Genomic DNA, 26,867 nt, shown 5'->3' on the forward strand with positions numbered 1-26,867 from the left:
TGGGTTTGGGGCCTCTCAGCGTCACCAGTTGCTGTGTGTGTGCGAGGAGAACCAAGCTAGCTCGCAATAAACACCTCTTTGCTGCTTACATCCATCTTGGGTCTCTGGTGGCCTTTAGGGGTCCTGAATTCAGCATAACAATTTTAGTCTTCCAATGATCCAAAATAGATAATCCCGTAATCTAAACCTAGAAATCTGCCTTTGGCCGATGGAAAGGCATGCGAGAGGCAACAACCAGTCAGCGGCAGACGCCAACAAATCCACCAGGGGCACCTGCAAGAGAGCGGCGCACAGCTGTGACGCACACAGGCCACGCCCCACTCCCTCCGTTGCGCCTCGCCGCCTTGGGCGCAGTACGCAGGCTCCTCAGCCGGATTCGCGCAGCCGGGCTCCCAACGTCTCCCTCCTCAGAGTTCTGCAGCCGGCCGTAGGCCTTGTCGTCCCTCTGTGGTCCAACCAACGCCGCAGTCCAGCCGCTCCAAAGCTGTGTGCTACGCGCTGCGGCTGCAGTCGTGACCGCAGTGTTTGGTCAGCAGAATCCCCAGAGGGCCGGGAGAGTGCGACCCGTCAACCCGCCCGGCGAGCCCCGGGCGTCAAGTGGCCGGCCGAGGGAGGATGGCAGCCTCCGGGGTGGAGAAGGGCAGTAAGAAGAAGACCGAGAAGAAACTTGCCGCTCGAGAGGAAGCTAAACTGTTGGCGGGTTTCATGGGCGTCATGAATAATATGCGGAAACAGGTACCGCCTCTGTGGGAGGGCCGGTCGGCTGTGGGGTGTGGGGGGGTGTTCGGGGCCCTGGTGCTGAAGACCCTCTTCTTGTGTCCTCATCCGCCCTTCCTTTTTCCGCACGCTCTGAATCTGCAGTTAGTGGAGGGTCTCGTTAAATAGTTCTCGAGCAGAAGTGCCTCCTTGTCCGCCAAGACGTGACTTCCAGGTCAGACTCCTGGGGGACTCGGGCAGGCTTTCGGCGTCGGGTATTAATTGTGTAACAGCTGTGCCCTAGTTATCTCTTTGTGAGGCGGGGAGCCTTCTTTTGGCTAGCCGTTTTAAGGCGTCGTGAGATCTGGTGTAAAGAAGCCCTTTGGCACTGCCCATTCTGAAGCCCCCAAAGGGAGAAGTGTTGCTGGCTTGAAATAAGCCTCTCTTGAATAAAGATCCCCCCCACCTCCTGTGTTACCCAGGTGGAGCTAGTGGAAGACAGATCCTCCTGAGCGTGTTAATTTAGAGCAGAAACAGTCATCGATAAATACCATGCCATCTTCTAAGGACACTGTACGCCCCTGTTATTAAGAGGAGCTCTTTGTTCTGTCTTTGATGTGTGGTGCATTCATGAAAGTCTGCAGCACGTCGGCGAAAGGTGGGTTATGAAAAGAAGGGATTTTAACGCTGGAAAGAGGAGATAGAAAGGTTTATTTTTCATTTAAAAAATTTCCATATCGTTCTAATTTATCAATGAGCTTTAAAAGGTCGCTTGGATACTTTTTGATTCTTAGGCTTTACTTAGTAGAAAATATACATGTAAGGAGACATGGAATGTTTCGGATTTGTTGACTGGTACTGTTTTTCAAGAGGGCAAAGCAGGATGTAAATATAACTACAAACCCTACTACTTTTCTGGTAGTTCTCTTGGTAGTATGGACAATAGTAGAGGAATTTCAGAATTTTTATGAGGATATTAACACCTGGTTTCATTCAGCAAACACTATCCACAAGGATCTTGTCTTTGTTTACCAGTTCCTAGCTATTGCTCTGGTGCACTGTGCCATCTACGGGAATGTCTTTAAATCTTAACTGATCTTTGTACTGAACCATCTGTGAATAGCTGAATTCATTCTTTTGTGTAATTTTCATATATCTCTTATCATGTGACCATTTTTATTTTTTATATCACTAATTTCAAATTGCTTGTACATTTCACTGGTGTCTGCCTGTAATTGTAATTGAACTCAATTCATAAGGGCTGTGAAATTTGTTGAGGACTCAATATGGTACCCTCCCACACCCTCAGACATAAGTGCTTTCATCTGTTGACTAGCATTGTGAAGCATTGCCTCACTCCTTAAGTAGATGGGGTGCAGCATCAGATGTTTACTTGAGGAGAGGAATTGTCTGAGACTGTATGTTTAGTTCTTTGGATTTAAAAATTGATTCAAGTACATTTCTTAGACCTAGCTTTAGACTGTAGTAACATCTGTTTATTTACTGGTAAAATAGAAACAGTTACTAACTTACACTTACTGAAAAATCAAGTTTTTGTTACTGAGTAGGAAGAGAGAAACAGATACTTAGTGAGCAACCAGGGATCTCTTCTATAGTAGTTAAGGACTCTTGACCTGGGTGAGTCTTCTTTTGTCATTGGTTTCAAATGTAATTCAGTCAATTTTCTAAGAGTACTTTTTATCAACTCCATGGGATTCTGCATCTTTTGTAAGATGTGCAGTTTTACTTTGTAGTTGATTTACAGTGTTTATATTGTTCTATTTGACATTATAACACAAGAAAGACTTCACCAAGAATGACTGATAAGGCAGTTGATGAGAATTGGCAGAAACAGAAGCTGGTTTGAACTAGAGAAGAAATATTTGAGGTCCAATTTTATAAGTATTCTTAATTCTGTAGTAAATATTTTTGTTATGATTTTGTTTTTTTGCTTTCCCTTTTAACATATTGCATAGAGGATGAGGATAATAAATACCTGGATGACAAGAACCCTCTGTGTATACTCAGAATCATTCTTCAAGAATTTGAGACTACTCTGAAATTAACATATTTCAATTAAAATTCCTGCCCCACATTAATATTTTTTTGTGATCTTAAAAGATGCATTAGGCATTTTGCTAGATTCCAGTATTACAATGATAACCAAAACTTGAGAGTCCTGATTTATATCATTTCATCTTTCTGTAGCTGTATTAGTCTAACACTATAACAAAATAATTGAGACTGAGAAATTTATAAAGAAAATAAGTTTATTTAGTTCAAAATTTTGGAAATCCAAGAGATTGGCCAGCATCTGTTCAGCTTCTTATGAAGGCCATATGCTGTACCATGAAAACCAGAAGGGAATCAAGTGTATGGAAGAGAAGCATGTGTGTAAGAGAACAATCAAGACTGAGAGAAGGTATTAAGCTTGCTTTATAACAATCACTGTCACAATAACTGAGCCACTCTTGTGAGAACAGTAATCCTTTCATAAGAGTGGAGCCACCATGACCTAATTAGCTCTTAAAGGGCCTATTTTACTAGCTAGTATACATGCATTTCAGTGTGAGTTTTTAGTGGGGAAAAACCACATCCAAACCATAGCAGTAGCCTAGTGGCCAATTCTGTACATAGAGATAAAAGAGAGTTCTGTAACTTTAATTTCTCATGGAGCCTTTTTCTATATCCTTTTTGTCATTTCTAGCCTTTTGATTTTAAGTAAACTTTCCATGGGGCTGGGGGTGTGGCTCAGCAGTAGAGCACTTGCCTAGCAGGTACAAGGCCATAGGTTCAATCCCCAGCACCACATAAAAATAAATAAATAAAATAAAAATATTGTTTCCAACTACAACTAAAAAATAAATATTAAAAAAGTGTAGGATACCCATAAGAGGGCACAAATCATAAACATGAAGCTGAATGAATTAATACAAAGTGAACACACTTCCACCAAAAGGACTAAAACATGTCTAAACATAGAGGGACCCCCATTATATCCCTTTCAGGAAACCTTCCCACCCCCAGAATGGTAAGCATTATTCTATCATCATAGATTTGTTTTTTGATTTCTTTTAAATATACTTTTTTAGTTGTAGTTGGACTCAATACCTTTATTTTATTTATTTTTATGTGGTGCTAAGGATCTAACCCAGCACCTTGCACGTTGTGGCCGAGCACTCTACCACTGAGTCAAAACCCCAACCCTTCAGATTTGTTTTACTAACTTAACTAACTTACTTTCTAACTTACTTTCCATCACCAAATCTATGAACCTATTTTAATACTTTCTCATTTTGCTGCAATGGAGAAACTGCATCTTTTTTTCTCTCAGGCCAGTGCTTCTTTCTAGACTTTGGCTTCCTTGATGCTAACCTTCCCAGAAAAGTTACGCATCTTTAATTGTTGGGCATCTTTAATTTCTTTCTCTGCTGGACCCATGTTATCAGTATTAAGCATATTTTAGCTTCTCCAGTTTTTGAGCTAACCAACAAGTCTTTCTATGCATTCTAATCTTAACATTTCCCTCTAAATAATAACTCTTGTCCCCCTGTTAAACTCAAAAGTTGGGTAGGTTCACTGTCTTTCTTTACTCATCATTTATTTATGGCTCTATTTCAGTTGGGTTCTCAAATCATTCATTCAGATCACTGTGCATTAGTCATTTTGCTAGATTCCAATGTTACAATGATAACCAAAACTTAAAGGAGTCCTAATCCTTATGCAGTTTATAGTCTAGTAGGAGAGTGATGCATTTGTCAGGAAATCACAAATACATACAAAATTATAATAGTGGTGGATTATTAAGAAGAAAACATGGTACCATGAGGGCATATGGAGATGGATGATTTGACTCTCAGGAAGTTTTTCTAAAGAAGTTACAACTGGAAGCTGACATAAGAATAGGTGTTAGCTGGGCAGAGGGAGGAACCTCTCAGGTAAAGGGAACAACATGTGCAGAGGCTGGAGACCTTCCTGGAAAGTATAATACATCAATTAAAGACCTGTATGACTGAAGCCCAGAACATAAGGGGGAAGATTATGCAAGATGAAGCTGACAAAAAAGCTTGGGACTTGCCCATGTATCACTTCAAAAGTCATATTAGTGGGTTCTTCCATATTCTGAAAGGGGTGTGTGTGTGTGTGTGTGTGTGTGTGTGTGTGTAGGGATGGGTGGGTTATATCAGTTTCTTTGAAAAAGATGGCTCTCTGCTCTGTGGTGAATGAAATATAGAGCGCTCAGAATGGTTGCCAGCATATCAAACATGAGTTGTAGTATTTCAGTGAGACATGATAATCCTTTGCACTGAGGTGGTGATGACAGCAACAGAAATATCAATGGAAAAATATATACTTAAAATATTTATCATCACTTGGTGATCACTGTCATATGTGGTTTTGACAATTAGATAACCAATTTAAGATAAATTGGAACAGAACCTGAAAATGATAAATATTAATATTAGTTTGTTGCTGTTGTGTTGCTGGTGGTTGATTGGATGAGGGAGATTCAATACAAGGTGTCACAACCTTTAGGATTCTGGACTACATAACTAGATGGATAATGACACTATTCAGTGAGAAGGTACTAGAAAAGGCAAGACTCTTATTGATAGAAAGGATTGTAATTTGTGTTTTAGACGTATGTTCAATTTGGGATGTCATTCAGTCAGCAGGTCTGAAGGGTGGTGGGTTAAAAGTGTAAATTTGTGAATTATCTGCATGTAGAAAACAAATTCTTCATTGAAACCATGGAGAGTCAAGTGTCTAGGATAAAGGCTAATGAATGAGCCTGTAAAAGAGATGGAAAAATAATGGACAGAAGAGTAGGAGAAAAAGACGAGTTTTGAAAATCAGAAAAGATTGTTTAAAAGGGAAGATTGCAAATTTTGAAGCTAATGAGAGATCAGTAAAAGCAGAACTAAAAATATATATTCACAGAGCAACACAGAGGGGTTTGTTGACTATTGAGAGTTATATTGTTGGAGAGACAGATGGGAATCAGATTGATGTGAGCTGACATGAGGAAGAAATTAAGAAATTGAAGCAGCTTTTGAGAAATTTTCCCTGAAGAGGGAGCAAGGGGCTCAAATGAAGTTGCTTGTTTTATTTATTTAAATGGAAGGGATATAACTCTGTTTAAAAACTAGTAGAAAGAATTCATTTAAGATGAAGAGGTTGAATGTATAAGGAATAGAATGAGTAGTTGATAATTCCTGAGATGAGATCAAAGTAAATGCGATTAATCTTGGGGAGTGGGGTAGCAATTCCTTTAATTAAGAAATGGGCAGGAGGACAGGATTGGTAGTTAGGTGTGTTTAGAATTAGAAGAATGTAGGAATTTCTATCCAGAGACTTCTCTTTTCTCTGAATCATAGGAGATGAGATGATCTGCAAAATTGGAGGAAGAAGAAGGTAAAGCTAGAAGTTGAGGAAAGCAGTGTTTGTAAATGGTATGGTAGATGACAATGTTTTTGAAGGTTCTTTTGAGATTATTATGACTTTATAATGAATACTATCCTTACGTGGTCTTCAAAGCCCTGTCTTGTCTGATCCCACCTTATTTCACCAATCATATCTGATATCACTTTTCTCTTGGTCTAGATATGTCAACACCTTCTGTTCCTTTCTTTCATACACTTATCATCTCTCTAAAAATATAGTTGGCACTTTTTTGTTTAAAAAGTGTCTTTGCTACTAAATCTAAGCAAGGACTGACTGTGACTGTGTCTTGTTCAGTGTCAGAGTCCCAACATCTACCACATAGGTGCTCAAGTATTTAATAAATGAAAGTTGGTGTATGGGTATATCTAGAGGTTGAGATCACAGTAAGAAGAAAAGTAGTCAGAATGAAATGCTGGGAAATAGCATATTAAAAAGATAGGAAGTAAAATGCATTAGAAATGAAAGATTGGAATAGTATATTTGAGACCAAGATATAAATTACAAAAAAGAGGAGATAGGAATATGAAATGTTATAGGGAGACCAAAAAAGAAAGTATTGGCTGGATTTGAAATTGATAAACTTAGAAAATGAGTTTTAATGGAATCCTGGGGACTGGAGGCACAAATTTTAGAGAATGTAGGAGGGACAGAGGGTAAGTATATAGACAAGAGCTGTCTCCTGTGATGCCCAGACTTTCCAGAATGGGACTAATGTTCTTCCTTTAAACTCCAGTAGTATTTAGTGCATGCTAACATTTTGACACTATGTGTTGGTTGAATGAATGAGTACAAAAGCTTATCTTGAGAAGAGATACAATTGTATTAAAATTTCCTTCTAAGGAGAAGAGAGATAATCAAGATGGAAAGTATAAGAACCAGGGTAGCCCCCAGCCTTTCTCTAGGCCACTGCATTCATTGCAACTCATGACTGCCTACAGTATCCTGCTCTTTCACGGTTTCAGATCCTGGAGAAAGAGGACCCGATAATTATAGTTTTCATTGAATCTGTGAATCAGTTATCTATGGTAAGGAGAGCAGAGCCATGTAAAGGAACCATCTTAGGTAATGAGGCCACTACTTCAGGAGGAGGAAATAAGTAAGTCAGTAAGCTACTCCACTTAGTGTCCACTATAATGAATTTCATCAGAGAAATAGCTGGTATATTATATATTTTAGTATGTAATGATACAGAATATAATTTACTTATATTCTGTTGAACCCTTGTCAAAAATTCAGTTGGTATAATTAAGAAAGACACTCTTAAGGATATGCCATCTATACTAATTCTCATGAATTCTATATAAGGTTAGCTAACTAGTAAATGGCATAGTAGAATTAAATTAGTTCTTCAGACCTTTTATTAAAAAAATTCAATTGAATTTGATTAAATGTTATACTGGAAACTTTTATTCAGAAAAATTAAAAGCATTTTTATGTGTGTCCTTTATAAGACTCGTTTTAGCCAGGCACAGTGGCGCATGCCTGTAATCCCAGCAGCGGGGGAGGCTGAGGCAGGAGGGTCATGAGCTCAAAACCAGACTTGGCAAAAGCAAGACACTAAGCAACTCAGTGAGACCCTGTCTCTAAATAAAATACAAAATAGGGATGGGGATGTGGCTCAGTGGTCAAGTGCCCCTGAGTTCAATCACTGGTACAAAAGAAAACCTTGTTTTTGTGATGTCTTTTGCCACCTATTACTTTGGGAAGCAGCATACTATAGTGAACTTTGGAATCAAATAGATTTAGGTTTGAATCCTAGCTCAGTCTTATTAATTGGGTGACATTCGGCAAGCCACAATTTCTCAGCCTAATTGGTATAACAGTCATAATACTCTCCTAACCTATCTAATAATGTTTGAAATAAGTGAGATAAAGAATGTGAAATTATTCAATGCCATACAGATATTGTTGGTATTGTTATTACAGTGAGTCTGATGGGATTTTTGGATTATAAGCAGTAGGTTTTTATTCTTTCTTAAGTAATAACTTCTCAACGATATCTAGAGCTAACAGCCTTAAACAATAGCTAGAGCATGAGCAGGTTTGTCAAGCAAGAACCAATGGTTCTCTCATGCTGGGACAGAAAGAAACCTGGGTATCAAGTTTGCAGTGAAGGAACAGTCTTGACCACTGAGTGATGTAGCCATAAAGATGATTTTTTTTCCCTTTTCCTATTATTCAAGATTCAAATCATGAAAGTAGGTATCTAAATGACTAACTTTAGACCTTTTGCCCAGCCATTATGGTTTAGATATTAGGTGTCCTACAAAACCTCATGTGTGAGACAATACTAGAAAGTTTAGAAGGGAAATGATTGGGTTATGAGAGCCTTAATCTAATCAGTGTATTAATCCACTGACTGGGATTAAGTGGATTGTAACTGTAGGCAGACAGAGTGTGACTATAGGAGGTCCGTCCTTGGAGTGTGCCTTCAGAGTATACATTTTGTCCTTGTTGAGCACTCGATCTCTGCTTCTTGGTGCCATGTCCTGAGCCACTTTCCTCCACCACACTTTTCTACCGTGATGTTCTGACATAGCTCAGGAAGAGAGTAATGGCATTAGCCACCTATGAACTGAGACCTCCTCTCAAACCATGAGCCCCAAATGAACTGTTCCTCCTTTAAAATTATTCCTGTCACGTCTTTTGGGCACAACAGCAAAAAAGCTGACTAAAACACCAGAGCATGTCTCTGCAAGAAGTAAATGAAGTATCTGATTTTGGGCTCTGGGATTCTCTCACTCAGATAGTTTATTATGAGGAAATTTTTTTAGAAGTAGGGGCTAGGGGTTCTTATAAGAAGAGGGAATTAGACTAGATAAGTCCACAAATAAAGTTCACTATACTCCTTACCCTGTGCAGTAAAACATGCATGTTCTTTCTCATTTCTATACTTAAAACGTCACCAATCTAATTCCAAGTTGAGTTCATTTGCTGATATCCATTCCATCTGTAGCCATTTCAAGATCCTAAAGACTAAAAATAGGTGCTTTATGTGATTGTAGAGAGAAAAGGAAATTAGTTAAAACTTACGTAAATACAAGAACAAGTAGAAGGAATAGCTGGGCCCAGTAGCACACTGTCTGGCTCACACTATTGTTCCCGTCCAAAATCAGAACCAAAACTTATTTCTGGAGAATGAGGGGTTTCCAAGAAAACACGAGAAAAAATCTCAGCTTTAGGCTTTTCAGATTGTCAAACTAAACTCACCTGGAAGGAATCATCTGTCCCAAGGCTAATAGGGGACTATTGACCATTGATAGAAGAGATTTCATCTATGCATAATGATGTCTCTGGCATATGACACATTCTTGGACAAAATGTTAAAATTTGCCAGGATGAAAGGCTCAGCCACCAGATTCCGTACAGTTTTCTTTCTTTCTCTGTTCATCCTGTGCGTGTAAAGCTTCATTTTAATTTATTTTTTGAACCCTGTGTTCCTGGTAACCAAGTACTTGAATGACTGAGCTTTTAATATCCACAGAAGACTTGAGACCTATTGGTACTTCTTTGGGTCAAACAGAAAAGTAAAACCATTTATGCACATTTTAACTACTTAGATTCCTTATAAATTACTGGCATTAAGGCATGAAGGGATCCCCAACACCAAAAAAAAAAAAAAAAATGCAAAAAAATAAAGACATCACAGAACTCATACATAAGCTATTCAAAAATCATTGGTATGCAATCTAAGCATAGAAAAGTGTGCCTAAAATTACCATCATGAAGAACAAGAAGTACAATTTACGCCTATATTGACTCTGTGTCACAATCATACCCTATTCTAGCATTCTCAGAAGGATCCCATCCATGATGCAAAAACTGCAGGTATATTTGAGTGGTTCACTTCGTGATTCACTCTGAACTCCTTTAAGATTGTTGCCTCTTTGTTGTTCTCTTTGAAGACTTAGGAGATATCTCTATTTGCCACATGTTCTTTCCATGCAGATAACAATGTCCAGACTCCTCGCTGCCTGTTTGGAAAGCGCCTTTTGACCTCCCATAAGACCCTCTCACTCCTGTCCTGTGGTTGGGGTGGATCTTCTGGCAGAGGGGACAGGCATTTAGCGTAAGGATTCAGAGTTAAGTAATGGAGTTGCTTTACTAGCATTTCTGAACTGATGGGATGAGAGTCCACTGAATTTTCTTCATTTCCAGACATTAAGGTTGGGTTAAATTTTTGCAATGGGTCCATTGGGAGGTGAGCAGAACCCTCAAAAAAGTTGCTCCCACTATTGCTTGGGAGGGGGAAAAAAAAAAACTGTAGCCCTGAGACTAAAACCTCAAACTTCAACAACTGGTGAGACAAGTGGAGCCAATCTCTCTGTGTCTTCTATTCTGTCTACTTGTGTGTTTGGTGCCATGCTGTTTTTGTTAACTATGGCTCTATAGTATAGTTTAAGGTCTGGTAGTATTGTGATGCCTCCTGCTTCATTCTTCTTGCTAAGGATTGCTTTGGCTATTCTGGGTCTCTTATTTTTCCAAATGAATTTCATGATTGCTTTTTCTAGTTCTGTGAAAAATGTCATTGGGATTTTAATAGGAATTGCATTAAATCTGTATAACAGTTTTGGTAGTATAGCCATTTTGACAATATTAACTCTACCTATCTAAGAGCATGGGAGATCTTTCCTTCTTCTAAGGTCATCTTCAATTTTCTTCTTTAGTGTTCTGTAGTTTTCATTGTAGAGGTCTTTCACCTCTTTTGTTAGATTGATTCCCAAGTGTTTTTTTGTTTGTGTTTGTTTTTTGAGGCGATTGTGAATGGGATAATTTTCCTAATTTCTCTTTCATCACTGATATATAGGAACACGTTTGATTTATGGGTGTTGATTTTATAACCTGCTACTTTGCTAAATTCATTTGAATTCTAAAAGTTTTCTGGTGGATTTTTTGAATCTTCTAAATATAGAATTCCACCTCTTGACTTTTGACTGCAGGGTGACATCAGACTTTGTAGTCTCTACTATCAGGTAACTCTAGGTCACCTTGGCTCATGCCGATTGGTTCTAATTGGATTCTTAACCATATATTCTAACATACTTTATAGTTAGGAAAACTATCCTTATCTCCCAGAGTTTCATGATTTGGTCACAAACATCTCCTGGGTTCCTACCATAGACATTATTTTGGGGCCTGCATTTTCCCTGCAGTTAACAGGTGGTTTGCTAAGGAATGTGACATATCCTATCCACTTAGGCCAAGCAGGGCTGCAGATAAATTGCCTTTGGAAAAGAAAGCATGTGGGGGGTCAGCACAGTGGGCTGTCCTTTTATAGAATTATTCTCCTGACCTCATGTTCCCACCATTCACACCTATCTGTCCTCTAACAGTACCTCTCTTTCTAGGTCAGTCCCATCTCTTATTGAAACCTTTGGGTCTGTTATAGCATAGTCAATTAAATGTACCATTTGGACACAAATGACCCCTTCCACTTCACCTTCATGCATACAGCTGTAGATTACTTAACTCAGTTGCCATGCAGAGATCTCCATTGCTCCAACTGCCCAAAGTGCCTATAAATTTGACCAATAAGCCTCTATTTCTCAATATGCCTTGGAAATGTTTTTTGCTATATTTTGGTTTAGCCTAGTATTTTCTGGAAGTTCCCCTTAGTAGCCATAGATTCCTCCTGTATGGGGTCTCTGTGATCGAATATGATCTGATTTACTTTGGGGCCTGTTTTCTCTCTCACTATAAGCATTAGCATCTTATTTGGATTTTTATTCACAACAAAAAGAAGGAAATAGCAAAGAGTAATATAGTTTCTAAGAAACTATATTAATAATTTTAGTTAAGTACTTAAAATTTGCAAACGCCAAATCTTCTGAGCTACTAAGCCATTTTTAGTTTTATGATAAGTTATTTTTGTTCTAAATATATTTTTGCCTCATTCCTAGTGCCTAGAAGACTGTTTAACACATGTAGACACCAAATTTTCTATGAGCCTAACCTATACATTATATCTTTAGCTTCATTAAAAAATTGAAATTTTATTTAACAAAAAGGACATTTTTTCCTTAAAACTCACTTATTTATAACTAACCTTAATTCATAAGTCCATTTTCCCAATGTTTTAATCAAATATTTACTCTGAATATTCCTTCTTTCATCAGGCTAGAGTTGATACTGTTTTGGCCCTTGTCAGAAATCATAATTTAAAACTGGCTGCTCTCCAGCTTCTATCAGAAGTGAGTTTGAGAGAAGAGTTATTTAAGGAAAGATTGCTCAAAGGACATTTGGTTCATCTACTCTGTGTATTCTGCACTGTTTCTGTTTCAAGTTAGAGCTGTGAAGGCTATTTTCTTGGGAAACACCATGTTTGCTCTGGATTTTATCAAGAATACATATTTGAGGAAAAAAACATAAAAACAGATTGCTATGTTTGAAAAATTGTCAGGGCATTGCTAGTGTGTCATTTAATTTCTCCCAGAAAAGCTCACCAAGAGAAACACTTTGGGTTTGTGTCAGAATAAGAAAAAGAAAAAAATTGCTTCCCTGAAAGATTAGTAGACTTCTTTTTTCTGGTTATGAGGAACATTTTCTTCTCATGGGAACCTCAGCACCAAATTTTGATACCACATTGCAGCAACTCTGTAAATCCTTCCTCAGTATGTCTTACAAACAAATTCTGTGCTATAAAAAGATTGGATTTAAGTAGAAAATAGAGATAATGCATATGGTAAGCCCATGTTTTATATGCATTACTAAACTAGGCTCAGTGAGCCCCTTTTAATTTTATACTTTTTTTTTTGGGGATTAGAAAACATTGTGTGATGTGATCCTCATGGTCCAGGAAAGAAAGATACCTGCTCATCGAGTTGTCCTTGCTGCTGCCAGTCATTTTTTTAACTTAATGTTCACAAGTAAGTATCTAAAGGTAAATCATGCCGTTATTTCTTCTATGAGAATTAGATGGGACCCTAAGAGAAAATATGTCGTTTTTCCTAGTTAGTTTTTAAAGCACTTCAGATTTAGAGCTATAGAGCAGTGAGGAGACTGAAAAGTGGTTATGTGATGATTGAGCAAAGGAAAAATGGCCTTTCAGATGCGTTTGGTGATAAAGATAGGCTTCAACTTGAAGGCCCAGGGTTTTCTTTGTTATTTGTTTGTTTGAAGTACTAGGTATTGAATCCAGGTCCTCATAATGCTTAGCAGGTGCTCTGCACTGAGCTTGCATCCCCACATCCCCAGTTTTCTTCTTAACTTCACATGGAGAGGCAAATGAGCAGCACTTTTTCAGTGACATTTAATCTAGCAAGTTAAAAGAAAAATGAGATACAGTATATTGTAAAGAAACTTGAATTTGAAGTTGAGAACTGGGTCCAACTCCTGATTTCTCTATTTAATACTGTTTTATAATCTTAATCAGAAATAATGGTGTTCTAGCTCCCAGGGTTTTTAGAAGGAATGAGAATTTGGCAAGTGATAGATGACTGTAGTTATCATTGTTCATATATGTTTGTTCCAGCTATGTTAGAGCTGTTTTGTTCCTCAGAGTGCTCTTGAGTTACTTGAGGAGTTGGGGGAAAATTAAATCTAATTTTATGTCTGTTCACTTGACTTTAGCAAGTTCTTAGATTACTTTATGGTATACCTCAACTGTTGAAAGTTATTTTGTATTTATTATAGGAACGATGGCTTGCCTGAGGTATTTTCTTCCAGTAGATCTGTCCTGCTATTCTTCTTCTACATATTTAATATGACCCGAATACTGTCTCTTTCTTCAATTAAATTTGTGATGGTACTGGGGCCATTTACATTTCTCCTTTTCATTTTAGCTAACATGCTTGAATCAAAATCCTTTGAAGTAGAACTCAAAGATGCTGAACCTGACATTATTGAACAACTTGTGGAATTCGCTTATACAGCTAGGTGAGTCAAGAAGAATCATTTCTATGTTAAGGGAACAGCATTGAGATCTACCATAGCAAAGCATTGTTGTAACAAATTAGTGTGCTCTAGATTCTTCAGAATGAAAAACTGTAAGCATGGTGGAGTTTGAAGGTCCCATGCCATATGAGGGTACAATTTACAGTAATATTATTCAAATATTTAAAATTTGGGGGAAATTAGTGTTCACCTTAACTTATTTATTTGCAGAATTTCTGTGAACAGCAACAATGTTCAGTCTTTGTTAGATGCAGCAAACCAGTACCAGATTGAACCTGTGAAGAAAATGTGTGTTGATTTTTTGAAAGAACAAGTTGATGCTTCAAATTGTCTTGGTAAGAAATGCCAGATTCCTGTTTTGAAAAAAAAATCTTGATTGTGTATTTTATTAAAGAAGAAGAAGAAAAAAAATGATTGCAAGTTCCTTATTTAACCTTTATCCACTAGAATGTTTTCTAGTGATCACATTTTAAGAGGAGCTTAGTAAGATACCTATTAGCCTGGGTATCCACAGCTCAGTTGTGGCTGAGTTGTATCAGCATTTATGGCTTAGTTGTATCAGCATCTCCCAAAATGTAAAATAGTTTTTATAATGAGTTTTCATATATCAAGAACAAGGAATAATGATTGTATCTATGGGTAGTATGGCATATGATAAACATGAATGTTTACTTTTATTTAAGTACTTATGGGTATGCCAAAGTCTGTCACAGATTAAAAATTAGAGGTAAAAATTGACTGGGGCCACATAGCGAATACATGAAGGAGCTAGGATTGGAATTCAAGTAATCTAATTCTTAGCTGCTACACCATGCTGCCCTTCCACAGTGGCAAATATGCTGGTTTATACTAAAACACATAAACATTATAAATTAAGGTGCTAATTGAGGAACTGGCATAGTTCTCCATTAGGAAGCGTCAATAAAGGGAGCCTTTTATATTTGATAAGAGAAAATCTGTCAGTTTTCCACTTTGAAATGATCCCAAGAGGCAGTGAATGAAACCATATATTTGTAATTACATTTTCTTACCCTTAATGTAATTGAGAACCTTTAAGGAAAGGGAAGAAGGTAGGAGTGCTAGGAAAACAAGGAAGAAAGAAAACTGGAATCAAGGTAATAGAGCCTCTGGAAATTAGTCAGTGCTAAGATTTTGACCCAGAAAAAAAGATAATGAATGCTGATGTCAAGAATCAACAGCCAGGGTGGAGGCCTCCTGGAGAGATGCCTCAGAATTTTTGCAAGCCTCCTCTGCCCCTCTTTTTTCTAGTCTTCCTTCCTCCTGGGCACTTTGGTACTCCTTCCTTCACAGACCCTTACTGTGAGCACAGAGAGAAAACTTGGAACATAGATGAAAAGTAAGCAGAGTAATTTCAGAGAAGAATAAAAGCCAGGAAAAGTGAATAAAAATGAGATTCAGCCTAGTATCTAGAAAAGGAATTGAACTTGATAGAGCAGAAGGGGAAACAGTTATGCAGGCGAACATACTGATAGAATTTTTTAAAAAGGTAGTCATGGGTCAGCATAGTGAAAAATGCCCTTGTGTTAGGAAATAAATCTATGCAATAGACACACTCTGGGATGAGACTCATTCTTTGCCATAGTTTTGGGGCTTTATTCATCAATAAACCTTAAATTCCTGATGTTTATTTTCCCTTAAATAAATATACATTCTAATACAAAGTATTTAAAGAAGGGAATTGCTTTTAAAATGTTTTGGGAAGATGATGGCTTAGGTATATTTCCCTAAATCCCTAGCACTCTAAAGAAAAATGGCTGAAACACCGGTAATAGATGTGATAGCACCAAGTAAGGTTTTGAACCTGTAGTGAGTTCATGCTAAACACATCTTAGGCTTTTGGGCTCCTGAGGAGACCATTTAGGTATTCTGCCTCTGGATGCCTTTGGTCGTCATTGTTTTACAAAGCTGGGAGGAAGGATAGCCCAAGCACCCAGAAACAGGACTGATCTTCTTCTAAGCCTAGGACAAATACAGCTGAGCCAAGCATAATACCAAGTAACTAGAGGAACTGCTTCTACCTGCCTTCTTTGTGGCTCTGAGTATGGTTGACACTGCCAACCCAATAGAAAACTCCTGACCTAGTTTTTACCATCTATCAATTCCCTGCTTCCCATAAGATCCCAACAATCTGATTTTCACAAGTACTAATGGAACCCATGGCAGCAGATTGAATTGGGCAAAACTCATATAAAGTTTAAGGAAACCCAGTAGTTTTAAAGGATATAAATCAAGCTAAACAGCCAGAATGAGTAGTTCCTACAGGCAAATTTAATGAAGAAATGAAAGGGAATTTAGGATTATATTCAAAGGGAGTTGTTTTCCAGTTTTTGCCATCCAATCAAATTGAACAAGAAGATCAAATGGGAAACTGCCTTATAGTACAAAATAAAAATTCAAAGAAAGCCATTAGTGAAAGGATAGGAAGATGTAGAAACACTAATGTGAAGTAGGAATTTTAGAAGGAACAGATGGAGGAAAAGCAAGAATCAAAGAAAAATCTAGAAAAAACTTATTTGGACTTTAAAAACATTACTTTGACTAAGTTTTATGAAGTACCAAGCTGATCATTTATAAATAGCCTCTAAGATAATCCTCCCTTAGATATATCCTAGTGATTTTTTTTTTTAATCTTCAAAGATTGAGACTTTACATTTGGGATGATGAAAATATTCTGAAACTTGATAGTAGTGATGGTAACCTGTGGTAGATTTTATGTTATTTGTATTTTACCACAATAAGAAAAAAAAATTACCAACTTTCAGAGAGAGACAGTATGATGGATTATCAGAAAAGGGCAAAATTATTTCCATCCCTGTACATATATACCCATCCCTTTGCAATATGACTCTGAAGTTTCTCTCATCAAGAGGTAGAGCTTGTTTTCTGTCTGTGTAATCTGGATGTGGCTATATGACTTGCTTCAGGCTGTGAGGCATTAACATATTTGATGTGAGCAAAGTCTTGAAAAATGCTTGTACATTAGAACTTGCCCTTTTCTGCTGGGAACTCTTCTGCCACAAAAAGAAACTATTTGGAACAGAGTTGAGCTCTTCTACCTGATAGTCACAAGACCAACTAGCCTGCTGTTACCAAATATGTGGATGAGATCAGTTTAAAGCATTCAGCCTCTGCCAAACAACCAGCTGACAGCAGAGATAAGGCAAGTAGTCCAGATCAGAAGAACCATCATTGACCCCATACAATTACAATAAATAATAGATTTTTTTTTCTAACCCTAAAGTTAGAAGATAATAGCCAGGTGTGGTGGCACACGCCCGTAATCCAAGCAATTGGAGAGGCTTTGGCAGGAGGACTGAGAGTTCAAAGACAGCCTCAGCAACTTAGTGAGGTCTTAAGCAACTCGGGGAGACTCTGTCTCTAAATAAAAATATAAAAAAGGGTAGCTCAGTGGTTAAGTGCCCCTAGGTTAAATCCCTAGTACAAAAAAATAAAATAATAATTGCATAAAGTTTGCAAATGAGAGGGGGAAAAGAAAGAGTTGTGTTCTAAGACATTATTTATTTGGGAGATTATAAAGAAATAGTAAATCACCTATGTTTCTGAAAATTTATCAGAGGAACTACTGAAGCCAAGTGAGAGAGGTATATAGCTCTAATAGGGATATGCTGATTATCTTAGCTGCAAGCAAAATAAACTGATTTTTGCTGGTTTAAAGGGGAAATTTGTTGGAAAGACTAATGGGTAACTCAAAGAATTCCCTAGAAATCACAAAAATAAGTTAAAAAAAATATAAGGATAATACAAACCTAGTGAAACAGCACAAAGTGTTTTACTCAGTGGATCAGAGAACACAAATTGTTTTAGGATTTCCTTGAAGTATTTACAAATATTGATCACCAGAAATAGATTCTGCAGTACCTCAAAGAGAAGAAATACAACTCCCACTCCCTAAGTATAGTGCAGTAAAACTAGAAATTAAACACAAGTGATATCTGTTTTCTTCAACCCCATTCTCAGCACTTGAAAATTTAACTGAAGAATTATTTAGAAAAGTACTTTAAAAGGAGGTATTTAAAATTAATGTAGAGGCAATATAGAAACATATGATAAGGACATAATAAAATCAGGACCTTGGAATGTAACTGAAGTATTTCTTGGAAGAAAATTAATAATCTCAAAATGTTTTCCTGGGCTGGGGTTGTGGCTCAGCGGTAGAGCACTTGCCTGGCATCACATAAAAATAAATAAATAAAATAAAGATATTGTGTCTAACTAAAACTAAAATAAATAAATATGTTTTCCAAAAAAAATGCATTAAATTTTGATCGTTCATAATATAAGCGTCCTTCTCAGATGAAAATAAGATTCTTTAAAATATAAATTAATGATATGGAAAATAAAACTATAGATTGGACTTGATTAGAAACACAAAAACTAATTTTTTAAAACAATATTAAATAACCTTAATAACTCTGATCAAGAAGAAAGTATCAAAGGACAATATCAAGAATTGGAACTGTAGATAAGAAAGCAAAGTCAGTAACTAAAATTGATTTCAAAAGCAGAAAATCTGAAACTGATAACCTCAAACAGTTGAAAAAGTAAAACACTGTTCTCAATTAATGCTCCATGCCTTGTGATTTTATGGGTTAAATCTTTCAAGCTTCCATGGAATGATGGTCATATTATTTAAAGTGTTCTAAATCATGGAAAGGATAGAAAATGTCCCAGTTCATTTACTCTATTAGGATAAGATCACCATAATGCCAACATGAAACAACAAACCTATGTAAGATGTGCATGTACAAACATACATAAAACTTCAGTTTCATTTAGAAGCATTGTTTTTGTTGTTGTTTGTTTGTTTGTTAATTCCTCTTGCCTCAGCCTCATGAATAGATACAGTATTCACATGCCACAGCTCCTGGCTATGAATGTTCTTTAGAAAATCCTTTCTGGCTCTGGTGCAGGATGACTATGAAGTTATGTGTGGGGGGGGACAAGGGAGTATAGGGAACTTTGTACTTTCCCTAGTTTTGCTGTGCACCTAAAACTACTCTAAAAAAATAGTTTATTAATTAAAATAATAGTAATAATGCTTTGTGACTAGATATTTACTTAGAAATGACACTTTTTCTTTAGCGTGAAGAAACCTCTTAATTTACTAACAACCTATAAGAGAAATAAATACCTCAAATCTTAGCAACAGATGCTGATAGTACTTTTGTGATTTCAGTACCTATTCCTGATGTTTAAAACAATAAACTCTTGCCAGGCACCATGGTGCATACCTGTAATCTAAGCAGCTTGGGAGGCTGAGACAGGAGGATCACGAGTTCAAAGCCAGCCTCAGCAAAAGCAAGGCTCTAAGCAACTCACTAAGACCCTGTCTCTAACTAAAATACAAAATAGGCAGGCAGTGTGGCTCAGTGGTTGAGTACCCTTAAGTTCAATCCCCAGTAACCAAAAAATAATAATAAATAAATTCTTAAACTAAAAATAGTTCTTAGTGAAATATCATCTCCCTGGTGGGAGCAGAAGTGTATAGATAAAGCAGACTTTTCATTATGAGCATTCAGCATGCCATGGCATAAGTCAGCCCATTTCTAAAAAGGAAATAGAAAATGCCACCAGATCCAACAAGTTGGTTAGCAGATATCAGTGATAAGAACTTTTAAGGTGTAAATATGAAAGCATCAAAACTCATTATCTGAAGACAACATGAGCTTGAAATATGAAAGAAAAATCATTGGGAGGTCTGCCACAAAAAAGGACATACCAAAAAAAAAAAAAAAAAAAAACAAACCAGTGGTTTTATACAGAATAGGAGTTGTTAAACTTTTTCTGTAAAGGGCCAGAAAATAAATAATAAATATTTTAGGCTTTATGAGCCATATGTTGTTCCCATCCTCCTCTTTCACCTTCATTCTACTCTTCTTCCCTTCTTCCTATATATTTTTTTAAATAGCCATTTAAGAATGATGCTTAATTTTGCTTTTTTTTTTTTTTTCTTTTTTTCATTCTTATGTGCTGACCATAGGATAAAAACCAAGCTCTTGTGTCTGGATTTGGTCCATGGACAATACTTTGCAGAGTCCTGATATGGAACATAAGTATCCAATTAACAGGGAAACTCCCTGCTAAATGAAGATTAAGATAGCTAAGGAAAGGCTGAAGAGGAAATACATAAGGCCTATTTGAATAAAATTGTGTATTTACATAAGAGATCATAAAATTTAAATAAACATTATGAATATATTTGTCAGAATGTAATTTGATATATGTCATGTTCTTAAGTGGAATTTCTCCATGTTACAGAAGTCCATCATCCCCAAAGTAATTCACAAGTTCTGAACCATCCTAATTGATTATATCAGGATTTTTAAAAAGTAGAGTATGTTAATTTATTTTTAAATTGATTTGTAAGAAAATATTTAACAATAACCAAGAAAAGTGTGAAAAACAATGAAGGAGGCTTTTCCTACAAAATATTAAATTAGCCAAACATAGACAGTAATATTGGTACAAAGCATAGACAAAGGAACAAAGAAGGATTCAGATTTATGAAATTTAGTCATATCTTCCTGAAGTCATGCTTTATCTTTAATGCAATTTGATTTTTCTTTTTTAAAATTTTGATTGGTTATATATGACAAGAGAATGTATTATAATTCATATTACACATACAGAGCACAATTTTTCATATCTCTGGTTGTACACAAAGTAGAGTCACATCCTTCATGTCCTCTTACATGTTCTTAAGGTAATGATGACCATTGCTTTCCACCATCTTTCCTACCCTGATGTCCCCTTCCTTCTCCTTCCTCCCCTTTTCTCCTTTGCCCTATCTAGAGTTCATGTAATCCTCCCATCCCCCCACCCCCAGCATATTATGGATCAACATCCTTAAATCAGAGAAATGATTTGGCATTTGGTTTTTGGGGATTGACTAATTTAACGTAGCATTATATTCTCCAGCTTCATCCATTTACCTACAAATGCCATGATTTTATTCTCTTTTAATGCTGAATAATATTCCATTCCTTATATACCACAGTTTCTTTATTCATTCATCTACTGAAGGGCATCTAGGTTGGTTCCACAGTTTAGCTATTGTGAATTGTGCTGCTATAAACATTAATGTGACTGTGTCCTTGTAGTATACTGTTTTTAAGTCCTTTGGGTGTAGACTGAGGAGTGGGATAGCTGGCTCAAATGGTGGTTCTGTTCCCAGTTTTCCAAGGATTCTCTATACTGCTTTCCATATTGGCTGCACCAATTTGCAGTCCCACCAGTAATATATGAGTGTGCCTTTTCCCCCACATTCTTGCCAACACTTATTGTTGCTTGTATTCTTAATAGCTGCCATTCTGACTGGAGTGAGATGAAATCTTAGAGTAGTTTTGATTTGCATTTCTCTAATTGCTAGAGATGTTGAACATTTTTTCATATATTTGTTGATTGATTGTATATCCTCTTATGAGAAATGTCTGTTCAGTTCCTTGGCCCATTTATTGATGGGGTTATTTGGGTTTTTTTGTTTGTTTTGTTTTTGGTGTTAAGATTTTTGAGTTCTTTATATATTCTAGAGATTGGTGCTCTGTTGTGTATCTGGTAAGAATTTGTTCCCAATTAGTAGGTGCTCTATTCACCTCACTGACTATTTTTTTTGCTGAGAAGAAGCTTTTTAGTTTGAATCTATCCTGTTTATTGATTCCTGATATTAATTTTTGTGCTATAGGAATCTTATTGAAGAAGTTGGGGCCTAGTCCCACATGATGAAGATTAGGGCCTCCTTTTTCTTCTAATAGATGCAGTGCCTCTGGTTTAATTCCTATGTCCTTGATACACTTTGAGTTGAGTTTTGTACATGGTGAGAGAGAGGGGTTTAATTTCATTTTGTTGCATATGGATTTCCAATTTTCCCATTATTTGTTGAAGAGGCTATATTTTCACCAATGTACATTTTTGGCACCTTTGTCAAATATAAATTAACAGTAATTATGTAGGGTAGTTTCTGTGTCCTCTATTCTGTACCATTGGTCTATAGTCTATTTTGGTGCCAATGCCATGCTGTTTTTGTTACTATTGCTCTGTAGTATAGTTTAAGGTTTGGTATAGGGATGTAACCTGCTTCACTCTTCTTGATAAGGGTTGCTTTAGCTGTTCTGGGTCTCTTATTTTTCATGACTGTTTTTTCTATTTGAGGAATGTCATTGGGATTTTGATTGGAATTGCATAAAATCTGTATAGTGCTTTTAGTAGTATGGTCATTTTGACAATATTAATTCTGCCTATCCAAAAACAGGGTAGATCTTTGCATTTTCTAAGATCTTCTTTAATTTCTTTTTTAGCATTCTGTAGTTTTCATTGTAGAGGTCTTTCACCTCTTTCATTAAGTTTATTCCCAAGTATTTTATTTTTTTGATGCTATTATAAATGGGGTAGTTTTCCTCATTTCCCTTTCAGAGGATTTTTTTACTGATGTACAGAAATGCCTTTGATCTATAGGCGTTGATTTTGTATCCTGCTACTTTGCTGAATTCATTTACTAGTTATAGAAGTTTTCTGGTGGCACTGTTTGGGTCTTCAAGGTATAGAATCATCATCTACAAACAGTGCTAATTTGAGTTCTTTTTTTCCCTATCTGTATCCCTTTCATTTCTTCCATCTGTCTAATTGCTCTGGCCAGTGTTTCAAGAACTATGTTAAAAAGAAGTGGTGAAAGAGGGCATCCCTGTCTTGTTCAGTTTTTAGAGGGAGTTCTTTCCATTTTTCTCCATTTAGAATGATGTTGGCCTGGGGCTTAGCATAGCATAGATAGCTTTTAGGATGTTGAGATATGTTCCTGTTATCCCTAGTTTTTCTAGTGTTTTGAACATGAAGGGGTGCTGTATTTTGTCGAATGCTTTGATTTTCTGTTCATATATTTTCTTTCCATGTTTAGGTATAAGTGTGCTTGCAGAGTGTCTGGACTGTCCTGAATTGAAAGCAACAGCAGATGACTTTATTCATCAGCATTTTACTGAAGTTTACAAAACTGATGAATTTCTTCAACTTGATGTCAAACGAGTAACACATCTTCTCAACCAGGACACACTAACTGTGAGAGCAGAGGATCAGGTGACTAAAGTGTCTTCTTAAATTTTTCTTAGTAAAAACTTCTTTATTGATTTCTTATACCTGATGTTTGGATACATAAAGGAAAGAGTCATATTAGGAGAGAATATGTTTTTTTTTTTTTTTTTTTTACAATAAACACAGTATTCCAAAGTCTATTTCATAGGAAAAGTAAGTCTTGGGTGCTTACAGGGGCCAGCTGTTTGAGAAGCCACTTAGTAGAGATAAAACTACATGATAGCCAGAACAAGATGTCCACATTTGAATCACCAGAAACTTAATATGTTACATTAAATGGTCAGGGGACTTTGAGGTGTATGATATATTCAGGTGGGTCGCATGTAATCATAAGGGTCCTTAAAAGTAAAAGAGGGGTGCAGTGTAAGAAAGAATTGACTTATCATTGCCAGCTTTGAAAGTGGAGGGGGCCACACGCCAAGGAATGCAGGCAGCTATTATGTTCTAAAAAAGACAAGGAAATAGTATCTTATAAAAACCTCCAGATAACCCTGCCAGCATGATTTTACCCCAGGTATGAACCATTTTACACTCTGACCTATAGAATAGTGAGATGAACTATCAGAAGTATAAGCTAATTGCAGGCATTTGGGAGGTGGGTGGGAGAACACTTTGATATTCAGGCTCGCTTAATCCTTATTTTTAGCCCCATATCCTTCTCTGTATTTTAAGAGACTAAATTTGCAGTAATTTGTAAACAGCAGCAGTAGTAAATAGGGTGGTAATATACTGAAAGATCATATGCTTTGAGTTGCTTTTGTTCTATAAACTTTTTTTTTTTTTTACTAAGCCTTATTCTTTTGCCCTATTTTCATCATGGCTTAGAGTATCAATTTGCAAGTTGACAGATTAAACTGGAGGATTGACTAGACAAAAAAGAAAAAAGCACAGTTCTTTAATACCAGGTGCAGTAGCCTGAAGTCCCAGTGACCAAGAAGGCCAGTCTGGAGCAACATAGTGAGACTCCCATCTCGGGGAGAAAACAAACAAATAAACAGCTGGGTGTGCAACTCAGACCTGTAATCCCAGCAACTCAGGAGACTGAGGGAAGAGGATTGCAAGTTTAAGGCCAGTCTGGGCAATTTAGCAAAACCCCATCTCAAAATATAATGAAAAGGGGCGGGGATCTAGCTCAGTGGTAAAGCGACCCTGGGTTCAATGCCCATTACTATAAAAAACAAACAACATAAAACATACTTCAGTTCTGTGATCAAAATTAACTGACATATGCAAAGGAAGAAAAATTACTTTACACTGGAGAAACCTGACGGACACTGCCTACAGTTGGTCAAGGTTAACATCATTGGTGATAAGTCATGTTGATTACATGCACATTTAACATAATGAGGATGGCACATCTCCTCTGGTCATCCTCCCCGTAAAATATAACACCAGACCAACGAGCAAAACATCAGACAAACTCAAATTCAGGGTCATTAGAAAAGACCCAACCAGTGGAATGAGATGGACATCATTACCCTCAAGTACAAATATGAAGACACGAATGGTGTGACAGTACTTTGTGTACAACCAGAGACATGAAAAATTGTGCTGTATATGTGTTCTATGAATTGAAATGCATTCTTCTATCATATAACAAATATTGGTTTATCAATATCGTCAAAAACAAGAAAAGTCTGAACAACTGTCACAGTCTAGAAAAGCCTAAGGTGATTTGATGACTAAGTGTAATGTGGCCCTTTATGGGATTGTGACACAGAAAAAGAACAGTTGATAAAAACTAAACAAATCCAAAAAAAAGTACAAACCTTACTTAATGTTATCACTATTGGTTCATTAGTTGTGATAAATGTATCATACTAATATAACATCTTAACATCTACATTCAGAGTATGTGGGAACTCTACACGATCTTGGCAACTTTTCTGTAAATCTAAAACTATTCTAAAATAAAAAGATCTATTTTTTTAAAAAAGACCAATTGACTTAAAAATTAATTAGCTCATAGAAGATCAGATCTCAGGTTATTAACATCACCCCAAAATTAACTAATTTAACAAGCTCAAATGTGTGTGTGTATGTATGTGTGTGTGTGTGGTAGATATGTGTGTATATGAAATGATTAATTTGCTTTCAGTGCATTTTAAATAATTTATAAATCCAATACAAAAGAATTTGGACTTGTTTAGTACAGTTAAATGAATGCTATGGCATTATTTTTGAAAAATAATTATTATATAAATATCCTATAAGTCATAAAGTGTGGAACTTTTGTATCTAAGTTTCTAGAAAGCAGATAAGTCTCTCAGTTCATAATATAGGAATATAAAATTGAAGTAAAATCATGGGTGACCTTCTTATCTCCTGAGATGGAAGACCTCGTGGGAACTATATAAGCATATATTGGAACTATCATTAATCAATAGATTTTTTTTAATATGCTGTATCTCATTCCAAAAAGGAAATTTATTTTGTTTTTAAAAAAAATTATACATGAAACATCTTCCTTGTGATTACATTATATAGTAATAGTTACTTCTTGAAAACACATCATTGACAAGATTCACTAGATCAGTATGTAAACTATTATGAAGTATAGGCACGATTTTGGGATAAAAACAAATATTTTAATAAATACTGGGAATAAGTGGTGGTCCTCTTATGAGGTTCTCCCCCTTCAATGTAACCATAGATAATTGGAATGATTCTGCCATCTAAAAACTTCACTATGCTGTTTTTCCCCCTTAGGTTTATGATGCTGCAGTCAGGTGGTTGAAATATGATGAACCTAATCGCCAGCCATTTATGGTTGACATCCTTGCTAAAGTCAGGTTTCCTCTTATATCAAAGAATTTCTTAAGTAAAACAGTACAAGCTGAACCACTTATTCAAGACAATCCTGAATGCCTTAAGATGGTGATAAGTAAGTTGCCTTAATATCCATTTATAACCTGATCATGTGGCCAGTTTCCCATGGGCTTAACCCATTAGAATGGATCAGACTCAATAGCCAAGGGGAAACATTGAAGACTTTGCCCTGCCAGTCAGTCAGTCCCTCAGGGTTCTTGATGTCCCCTGGAGAAGACAGCCTCAGCCTTATTTTATAGGGATTTACATGATGGAAGGTAGAATTTACTTAGGCTTTCTTACTTTTTATACAATAGCTTTCATGCACTTTGTTTCTAGTGTTTCCTTCTTTATTTTATTTGGCCAAACAGTATACTTTCATCACATTTTTCTTCCTAAGTAGCTTTTCTTTTTTTTCCCTTGGAGCCAATTATTACTGAATATTTTTCATTTGTTTTTATTTTCTTGTAGGCTGTCTCAAGCCCTTAGTACCCTTTTCAAATGCCACTTAATAAAATTATCTGTACAATTAAACAATCTGTTGCTTTTTTGTTGTTGTTGGAAATATCCCTTTTAGAGCCTTCTACCCATTCCAATATGGGATGTTTGTTCTCTAGGCCTGATGCACAGTCCTTGTGCTGGAGCTTCCTGTCACCATCCTGGGAAATCCTTTACTTCTGTGTGTCCATTATCTGCTGGATCCCAGGTTTACCCCTTTCATAACATATCTTCTAAAAGGAACATATCTTCCAAAAGGTTCCTGGTAAACCAGGCAAGGTAGTACATGCCTGTAATCCCAGCAGCTCAGGAGGCTGAGGCAGGAGGATCACGAGTTCAAAGCCAGCCTCAGCAATTTAGCAAGGCCCTAAGCAACTCAGCAAAACACTGTCTCTAAATAGAATATG

The 26,867-nt window shown here is 36.6% G+C and overlaps 1 protein-coding gene across 2 annotated transcripts in view; it reads left to right on the forward strand.

The window, feature by feature from the left end:
* The first annotated feature begins 338 nt into the window (after positions 1–338).
* The window catches only part of Klhl7 (kelch like family member 7), a 56,981-nt gene continuing 30,452 nt past the window's right edge, over positions 339–26,867 (forward strand). The window contains exons 1-7 of one of the 2 annotated variants that reach the window (XM_046463509.2): positions 610–735; positions 1,179–1,354; positions 12,905–13,007; positions 13,923–14,016; positions 14,245–14,369; positions 22,964–23,139; positions 25,864–26,038. In XM_046463509.2, coding sequence (XP_046319465.1) covers positions 12,929–13,007; positions 13,923–14,016; positions 14,245–14,369; positions 22,964–23,139; positions 25,864–26,038 — 649 coding nt within the window. In that variant the 5' untranslated portion in view covers positions 610–735; positions 1,179–1,354; positions 12,905–12,928. Of the gene's footprint in view, positions 736–1,178; positions 1,355–12,904; positions 13,008–13,922; positions 14,017–14,244; positions 14,370–22,963; positions 23,140–25,863; positions 26,039–26,867 lie in introns of both variants that reach the window. The other variant, XM_046463508.2, reaches the window with a different exon arrangement.

The sequence above is a fragment of the Marmota monax genome, unplaced genomic scaffold (genome assembly GCF_021218885.2).
Source record: "Marmota monax isolate L192 unplaced genomic scaffold, Marmota_monax_Labrador192_F-V1.1 WCK01_AAM20220418_F8-fsc00057, whole genome shotgun sequence".
NCBI lineage: Eukaryota > Metazoa > Chordata > Mammalia > Rodentia > Sciuridae > Marmota > Marmota monax.